A 9,857-nucleotide genomic window follows, 5' to 3' on the forward strand; every position below is an offset into this window, starting at 1 on the left:
TGAAAATGGGAACAGCTCGGGACACTCGTGATGCCAAAGTGCGCAGGTGGGAGTCCAGATGAGAGGAGCTGGAGGACATGGTTCTAGGTATGAAACATCGAAATCTACTTACCAGAACGGACAGTGTGCTTGCCTGAAGACTTGACCTGGTAGTCCTCCAAACTGGGTCTTCGGTGTGAGGAAGCAAAAGTCCCCTCACTAAGGAAAGAACAATATTTAAGAACATTGCTGGTCGAGACACTAGAGGTACATAGATCATTAAAGTCCAAATTATTTCTCTTGACAGTTTGCATTTTAGAAACACAGAAGACGAAGTGGGAGGAGGGCTTAAAAGTGCTTGCTACTTGGAGACCCAAAACCCATCTGTAGACAATTGGACATCCCCCTACAGCAGGGTCACAAGGAAGAAAAGAGCCAGTAAGGGTGCAGTATAGCACTGGTGAAACAACAACTTTCCTCTAGTTCTTTAATGTTCCCCTCCCCCACTATCATGACCCCAATTCTACCTTACAAATCCAGCTAGACAGAGCATGTGCACAGGTACAGATAAGAGCTCAAAACACAGGGAATCCAGACAGATAACCCCCTCAGGGCCAATCATGAGAGTAGCTATACCAGGAGAGTAAGGAGAAAGTGCAGGGGAGAAAGAGGGAACAGACCACAATAATCTATATATAACCCCCTCCCTCGGGACGGACAACAGAAAAGTGGGTCAAAGGAGACATCAGTCAGTGTAAGACATGAAAAAATAATAATAATTTATAAATTATCAAGGGTTCGTGAGGGAGGGAAGGTGGGGACTTGAGGGGGGAAATGAGGAGCTGATACCAAGGGCTCAAGTAGAAAGCAAATAATTTGAGAATGATGATGGCAACAAATGTACAAATGTGCTTGACACAATGGATGCATGTATGTATTGTGATAAGAGCAGTATGAGCCCCCAATAAAATGATTCTTAAAAATGCTTGCTGCTTTATTCAGATAGTTTACTTTCATTAATGAAATTGTCTTACCTGTAAGAATTGAGCATAAAATAAAATTTTCACCACTTATATTTACAATACTCTTATTTTTTCCTTTCCATTCTAATATCAATTTTTACTCTTTTCAGTATTTATAAGAAGTTATTTTTAACACTGACTTTTTTTCATTCTAAGTAAAAAAGTTAAATGGAAATTCAAGCCATTTGATTAATGCTAAAAATGGTTAAAAAATAAATTTAAGAAGCAAGATAATTCCCTTTTGTGCAGACTATGATACTATTAGATATTACTAAAGCAATATTACCACACTCTTTGCAAGTATTAGTCCTTTTTAAGACTGGACTACTCTTGCAACTAAATAGTTACTCTCCCCTGGATGACCCTGGAGCTACCTATTTATTTCAGATCATAACGAGATCTCCATCATCATCTGAACTCAATCTCAGTATGCGATGTCCTGGGGTTCTGCCTGGCACATATCATGAAGTCTTCTTTGATGAAGTCCCTCCATCAGTCGTCCTGCTCCTTCTCGTCCGCTGACTGTAAACGCTTTATCAGCTGACTCCTTTCTGAAGAGTCAATGTCTTGGTTGCCCAGCCAGCACCATAACCTGCTTCAATTTGTACGTCTAGGCACTACCTCTCTTTCTAATACTTTGTTCCTAATTCTCTAAATCAAACCCAAACCCATTGCCACCTAGTTGATTCAAACTCATAGCAATCCTTGTTTTCGTGTAATATCAACTCAAACTGCCTCATAGGGTTTCCAAGGCTGTGAAGTTTTATGGAATCAAACGGCCATCCCGCCCCCTCTCCAGTAGAGAGGCTGGTGGTTCTTGACCGCTGCCCGTTTGGTAAGCAGCCAAGCACTTTGCCACTGTGCTGTCAGGGCTCCTCTCGTGCCTTTGAACTCTTTCTCAAGGTCATAGTACCTCTCCACTTTCCCCACTCTTGGTGGCCTCTGTCTACAAATAGTAAGGAGCACGGTGGGTTAAGTATTGGCCTGCTAGCGGAAAGGTCAACCATGTTCCGAAGATTTAAAACCTCAGAAACCCGGCGGGGCAGCTCTCCTCTGTATTTTAGGGGTGCTGTGAATCAGATGCAACTCAATGGAAGTGGGTTTGGTTGGAGGTTTTTGATCTACAAAGATTCCAGAGATCCCTTGGTTAAATTATGCAAAACTGGCTGCAAAGCTAAAGCCCCATTCATAGAAGATGTCTGTCTTGTGCAGATGACAGAATGCTCCGAACCGCTATTGTTTTCGCTGGAGCTTACCAAACTCACCTGTGATGAGTTGAAGTGAATCGGGATCTGGATTCAAGGAAGAGTTCCCAAGCAAAGAGTTCTGGTGCAGTGTCTCGGCAATATAATCTCTGAAGTTGCTAATTGTGTAAACAGCAGTGGGTTTATCATCCAATTCTGTAAGGCCATGGTTTTCCACTTTGTTGGAGTGAAGGCTAATTAGGTCCCAGCTAGTATTGCTGATGGCTTCACCATTGAAAGTAACTGCATAATGAACATCTACACCACTGTGGATGAGAAGAAAGAACAAATTAGGGAGGGCCTGCTCCAGTCCTTCTATTGTTGTTAGCTGCCTTCATGCATGAATTCTATAGGGGAACTACCACTTTCACCAAGCTTTGAACCCATGGAGAACCAACATGAGGCAGATGTGGGGAGAGGGTTCTCAAAAATGCACAGAACCCATCATCACTCTCTACAGACTCTGCACATCCATCCGTCATTCCTTCTTCCTTCGCAGGGAACAGTTCTAAGTAGAACAGTCATAGTTCAAAAAACTGAGAAAGTGTTATAAAAAATCTACAGAGACCATCCCCATGAAATTATCTGAGCAACTCCTCCTTCCACTGTCAGGGATTGAATTGTGTCCCTCTGCCCCCAAAATATGTGTCAACTTGGCTCAGGCTTGATTCCCAATATTACATGGTTTTCCTCCATGTGGGGAACTGAAATAATCATCTTCCATTTTATTTTATGTGTTATAAAACCTAATATCTATAGGTTAGCGAGGCAGCATCAGATTGGATTGCACCTCTTGTAAGCCTTACAAGAGGGTGTGACTCAGCCCACTCTTAGTCGAGTCACCACCCTTGCTCAAGTTGTCCCTTCTAAAGTCACACCTTCTATCTTATAAGAGATAAAAACAAAAAGACGCCAGCGGAGAAGAATGGCCTCGCGGCATACAAGAAAGGAGAGGCAGGAGCAGTACGCGGCCTTATGCCCTGGGGTCCCAGCGCTGAGACTATCCTAGATGCGGGAGAGGAATGATGCCAAAACACATGGACGTCTCCAAGGGACATCAGACCCACCGATGTTGAAAGACAACAAGGACCTTTTCCCAGAAACAACATAGAAAGAAAGTCCTCCCTTAGAGCGCACATTCTGAATTCCGACTCTCTCCTCGCCTGTGAGAGAATACAGTTCTGTCTGCTAAAGCCTTCCACTTAAGATATTTCTGTTACAGCAACACTAGATCACTGAGGTACCCAGATTTGTAACTCTTCTTTCCCCCTTCAAAATCCACTCCTCTCTCTTCACAACTGCTTGCTACTTTCACTATTTGCATTTTTCTCATTTTAAAAAGGCTCTATTAACCTTCTAACTTCTTCACAAAATAGAAAACCCTCATCTTTTTTATCATTGTCAGATTAATTATATAATTATGAAAATAAAGTAAAAGATTTTATGATTTTGTAAAGATACCAGGCAGAGTATTTTCTAACGTAACAGTTGTCTGGGACGCTCAGGGGATGCACTTTTGTTTTACAGGAATCGAGACCACTTCTAGTACTGTAAAATAGGGCAGTGGTGATTCCACGATAGAATTGTTGCCTTCCATGCAGGAGGCACATGACTGATAACCGGACAACCTACCTCAGTGGCGGTCACACTCACCCCTCCATTTCAGTGGCGACGTGCATGCTATCATGATGCTGTCCACATATCGTGGACTTCTAGACCAATACAACTAGAATGAGAGGGCTGATCTTTTGTGAATGCTGACAATTTGCCAGACTTTTTGCATTTAACTTAAGTTTCACCTAATTCGTTTAATTTCATTAGAAAGCCATTTACTTTTATCGTACCCTCTAAGGATGTTTTCATTACCTTTAAGTTATTATTAAAGAAATCAAGCTTTGAAGAAGTTAAAGACAAAAGTAAAAGTTCACAACAAGTGATGGAGTCAAGATAAAAGCACACCTATCTGACTCATCACCTGCCTCTGAACTACTCTGCTACATGCTCAATGGCTTTCAGTCCACTACTCCCAGAGAAAACGGTATGACTGGGGAATCTCAGCTCCCATTATCTCCCATTGGTTCTCCAGCCAGCCTCTGGGACGCAACCATTCAATTCACTAACCAACGGACAACTCCAAGCTCTTTCCAGAGGATGGGGAAAACCATCTTCCCAGAGATCAAACAATCCAGGTCAACAATGATTAGAACAGATTTGACCCCTTCAGACACTCAAAGGGACAAAATGATTCCCAAATCAAAGCAGAAAAAAACAAAGAACTTCTTCCTCTGAACTTACATAGAACTTTGCATATTCCTCAATTCCAGCCTAGGTTGGGTTGCTAAAAGACAATGCTACACGGACTGTCTCTCAGCCTCTCCTTTTTCCACCCTAGGTGTTCGTTTTGTACCTGAGACATACTCAAAACAAGCAAACAAACAAGCTCACTGGCATCAAGGAACTTAATGCCAACTCCTAAAGGCCCTAGAGGACAGGGTAGAACTGCCCCTGTGTCTCCCAGACTAACTCTTTACCCGAACAGAAAGCCTCGGTCTTCTCTGGAGGAGAGGCTGGTGGTTTCAAACGGCTGACCTTGCAGTTAACAGCCGAATGCATAAGCACTATGCCACCAAGGCTCCCTTGAGAGGTACCCAGTGCCTACTGAATGGACAGAAATCTGTACTTGTCTGAAAATACAAGAAAACTATAGTGTGATCAAGGTATTCCCATAGCTAAAGAAAAAGTATCACCATGAAAAGGGTGGCTTCATGAGGTCTTTAAAGGGGACAGGATGAGGGTAAGGGGCAACTAATTAATGCTGCTGTTTAAGGGAATGATAATGCTACCTTCCAACTCCAGTCCCGGGGTTGCTTTGTCTGACCGATGTCTCCATTGGAGATGCTACAACCCATTAGTATCGCTTGATGATACTGGCCATTGAGATCACAGAACTTGCTTTTTCTGATTTCAAGCTCACAAAGAAACTGTTTGGATATAATAACTTCCTGCATGATGTTCTTATGGGGCAACAGCGCATGAGCCGGGAGATGCAGGAATCAGTTGGTGGAGCTGTGTCTCGTGTTCAGGCGTCCGTCTGGCACCCTAGAGAATCTGTATCTTGGGTGGGTTGATCCGCGTGGCGGCTTCTTCAGAGAGCTCGGCTTCCCTGGAGAGCAGGCAGGTCTGGGTCTGGCCTGACCTGCACCCAGCAGACCGCACACTATGGTGACAACAGGACGGCCAGCCTCCTTGCCTGCCCGACAAACTGTCACAAATCTTCCACATTCGAGGTCGTTCAGAGCAACTTCAACCAGGGTTTCCTCCCAGATCTAACAAGCTGCCTTTTACAAGAGGGACTGAAAGCTTTCAGAAGTAGGAGTGGAGTTCTTTGAAACGCTGATAGTCCACCAGGTGGTTAAAAGCTTTCGTTTGACTTCCAGCACTTCCCTCAAGTCCTCGAGCAATTCCGATCTTTTAACTTTGCCTATCTAACTGTGTCAGTTCATGTATACTTTCTCATCTTCATTTGTAAGTAAAATAAAGCAACACAAAGGTGATCCCCGGAAATTGGAAGGAAACAGCAAGAAGGACCGGTCAGAACCCACCACACCTCACCTGTCCCTGGGCATGCTGCAACCTCAGTCCTTCTGACGTCCTTGGAACCCCCGGGCTCGGAGCCAGGGTTCCTCAAACCCTACCTTCCTCGCCATCACACACACACACACACACACACACATAAACACACACTCATATACACACACACTCATACACACACACACACACATAATACACATCTTTTCTGGGTTGTTTTCTGTTGCTGTTGGTGGCGGATTTTTGCCTCAGTTCAGCTCTCATCTCTTTTTCTAGCACCAAAGATGTGGTGGGTACTCAAGTTTTCTCTCTTCCTCTCTGACTGCATAGGGATCGGTTTTTAATCAGCTCCATACCCTGGTGGCACGATGTCTTACATGGTGGGCTGGTAGACACGAGGCTGGCAGTTCGACACCCTCAGCCAATCCACGGGGAAGAAGACGCTTTCTACTCCCTAAGAAGTGGCCGTCTCTGACCCCCACAGGGGCAGTTCAACCTTGTCCTATGGGGACACAGTGAGTTGGAATCCACTCGATGGCCATGAGCTTGGTTTGGGTCTTTGGTGACTGAAGCAGAGTAAATTCAATATTTTGCAACTACTGCAAAACAACGTTCAATTTAACTCACTAATGCACGCAGGTGAGACGATTGAATTTGGGCCACTGGATCTGAAGGATTTTTGTTTCTTTCGAGTAATTTGTCACCTTAAATATGTTCACCTTCATGCATTTCTACCTTCTGAGTCATCTCTTTAGGCCATCGCTGCACAGCCAACACCCGTGAGAATGCACCTCTTCACGCGTGGAGCTTGCTCTCTATCAAGCTCATCACACACAGAAAAACAAGGTAGGCTTCCTTTCTTTGAACAAACTATTAAACTTACTTGTAATGCTAATGTGGATCTAAGAGAAGAAACATTGATATGAAAATAAAGCAAAAATAGGAAAGGCGAGTAGAAGGAAGGAGATCACAAAAGGCTATATCAACTGACACGTTAATTCTTGAGCTATGCAGAAAATCAGCCAGGAGAATCAAACATTTACTGATAGCTTCCCATCTGGCTAGAATTACCTTTAAATATTATAGGGAAAACATCAAGAGAAATCATCCTGAATCAAAGAATCTGCAAATCAGACAGTTTGAGTGAGATCATGGATTCGCCTTACTCCTGACTGGCAAAATATTATTCCACTGTTTCTCTTGAACATCTAAAAGTACCATCGATTTTACAATGTGCCTGAAGATAAATTTTTTAAGGATAAAATGCTGCAAAAATATGCTGCAACATGTTACTATGCTTTTGTTCTGGAAAGAGAACTAAAATAAATGCTTGACTTACCAGGAGACCATCAAGTCTCAGGGCCAAGAGCATATATTGTAACTCTACACAGACTGAATTGTGACTTAGTATTAGAAGAACAAAGACCTGTTTTGGTCCTAGATATCAAGTCTAGGAAGGAGAGTCACAATTTTAAAAAGCCAAGAGGCCAAGGAAATACATATAAAATAGAATAGACACTAGAAGATAAAAACAATATCATTTGATTGGAAAATATTCCTTGGACTGGCTGAATATATCCAGCAGCTCCTTGGTAACCAACAACCACTTAGCATCATCTACCATCTTGCAATCTTGGTGGAAACAGCTGCAATTTAAAAAGGACTCTCTCTGCCCAACAGTTATTTCCAGAGGCAGCAAGTGTCTGGAGGTCGCATGCACCTGTTCTTATTCTCTCCCCTCAAATGTCCTGGTGGACTGATGAGTGCAACGAAAACCAAACCAAACTCACTGCCATCGAGTCAATGCTGACTCCCAGTGACCCCTGTGGATGTCTGAGACTGCAACTGTTTACAGGAGTAGAAAGCCCAGTCTTTCTCCCCCAGAGCTGCTGTGGTTTCAAACTGCCGACCACGCAGATCACAGCCCAACACGGGACCATCAAAAGAAATAAATTAGTAGATGTTATGTCTCATTAAGAGAATCCAAAACAAGAATATTTCTCAGAAACTCAGGCATCCCTTTGTCTATAGTACATGATCTTCTATCATAAAGGAGGCAAGCACTGAAAAAGCTAGGAGCTAAACTGGTAAAGTGTTTTTATAAGGGGAACACATTTTTTATTCACTGCAAATTGGTTTTACTAGCTTAATGTGAATATGTACAACTTAAGAGTGGTACAGAGTAAATAGAAAATGTCATGTGCACATAGTTGCTTAGGAATATATATGTGTGCATACATGAAAAAGGTGATATGTATGACATAGAGTGTGTCTCAGACTGCTTCATCTACAACTCAGTACACCAAAACAATGTTAATAAATTCCATTAATTTGTTACTAGTACCTGACACCACTGAACAAATTTGGAAACGACCTAGAACAGCAGTTGTATTATAAGATCAAATAGCTCCCCACTGAATTGTTGGCTGTGTCTCTGTGTTGTTGTTTCTGTGGCTAGGGGCCATCAAGTCAGTTCCAGCTCATAGCAACCCCGTGTACAACCGAACTAAACATCACCTGGCCCGGCCCTTCCTGACACTGTTGTCATGTTTGAGCCCCTCTAGGCAGCCACCGTGTCAACCCATCTTGTCAAGGGTCTTACACTTTTTCACTGCCCCTCCACTTTACCAAGCATGGCGTCCTTCTCCAAGGACCACATGCCCCAAGTACCTGGAACAAACTCTTGCCATATTTGCTTCTAAAGAGCATTCTGACTGTATTTCTTCCAAGACAGATGTTTGTTCTTTCGACAGGCTGTGATACTTTCAATATTCTTCACCAGCACCATAATTCAAGCGCATCAATTCTTCTTCAGACTTCCTTATTCAATGTCCAATTGTCATATGCATATGAGGTGATTAAAAACACCATGTCTTTGGACAGACCCACTTTAGTCCTCAAAGTAAATCCTTGCTCATCAACACTTTAAAGCGGGCTTGTGAAGCATATTCACTCAATCCAATGTGCAGTTCCATCTCTTGACCACTGCTCCCATGATCATTGACCGTGAGTCCTTGAATAGAGGAAATCGTTGACCGCTTCCATCTTTCCTCCCTTTATCATGATGGTATCCACTAGTCCAGTTTTGAGGATTTTGATTTTCTTTACGTAGAGTTGTAATCTATACTGAAGGCTGCAACACTTGATCTTCATCTCCAAGTGCCTCAAGTCCTCCTCACTTTCAGCAAGCAGAGTTGTGTCCTCTGCATATTGCAGGTTGTTAATCAGCCTTCCTCCCATCCTGAGGCCACATTTCTCCTTCATATAAGCCAGCTCCTCTGGTTGCTCAGCACACAGACTGAATAATGGTGAGAAGATACAACCCTGACTCACACCTTTCCTGATTTATACCATGCAGTATTCACTTGTTCTGTTCGTATGACTGCCACTTGACCCGTGTACAGGCCCTGCATGAACTCCATGAAGTGTTCTAGAATTTCCTTTTTTTTCTCAAGGCTATCCATAGTTTGTTATGATCCACACAGTTGAATGCCTTTGCATAGTCAATGAAACACAAATAAAAATCTTTCTGATATTCTCTGCTTTTGTTCCAAGTCCTCTTCTGAATTTGGTCTGAACCTCTGGCAGGTTCCTGTCAATATACTGCTGCAACCATCATTGCATGATTTTTGGCAAGATTTTATCTTGCCTATGATATTAATAATACTGTTCTATAATTTGTGTATCCTATTGAGTCACTTTTCTTTGGAATGGGTACAAATATGAATCTCTTCCAGTCAGTTAGCCAAGTAGCTGTCTTCCAAATTTCCTGTCCTAGACAAGTGAGTTGAAATATTTGTTTGGTGTCCTATCAATTCCTGGAGCCTTGTTTTTTGGCGTATGTTTTTGGTGCAACTTGAATTTCTTCCTTCAACACCATTGGTTCTTGCTCACATGCTACCACCTGAAATGGTGGACTATTGATCAGAGCATTTTGGTACAGTGATTTGGTGTATTTCTCCCCTCTTCTTTTGATACTTCCTGCATCATTTAATATTTTGCCCATGCAATCTTTCAGTATTGC

The 9,857-nt window shown here is 42.8% G+C and overlaps 1 protein-coding gene across 1 annotated transcript in view; it reads right to left on the bottom strand.

The window, feature by feature from the left end:
• Positions 1-9,857, bottom strand: part of IMPG2 (interphotoreceptor matrix proteoglycan 2) — an 85,364-nt gene that overhangs the window by 26,158 nt on the left and 49,349 nt on the right. The window contains exons 9-10 of the mRNA XM_004706456.1: positions 2,267-2,511; positions 113-198 (exon numbers count right to left, since the gene is read on the bottom strand). Coding sequence (XP_004706513.1) covers positions 113-198; positions 2,267-2,511 — 331 coding nt within the window. The remainder of the gene's footprint in view (positions 1-112; positions 199-2,266; positions 2,512-9,857) is intronic.

This window comes from Echinops telfairi, unplaced genomic scaffold (genome assembly GCF_000313985.2).
Source record: "Echinops telfairi isolate 266 unplaced genomic scaffold, ASM31398v2 ScPeMD7_6;HRSCAF=24_0, whole genome shotgun sequence".
Taxonomy (NCBI): Eukaryota; Metazoa; Chordata; class Mammalia; order Afrosoricida; family Tenrecidae; genus Echinops; species Echinops telfairi.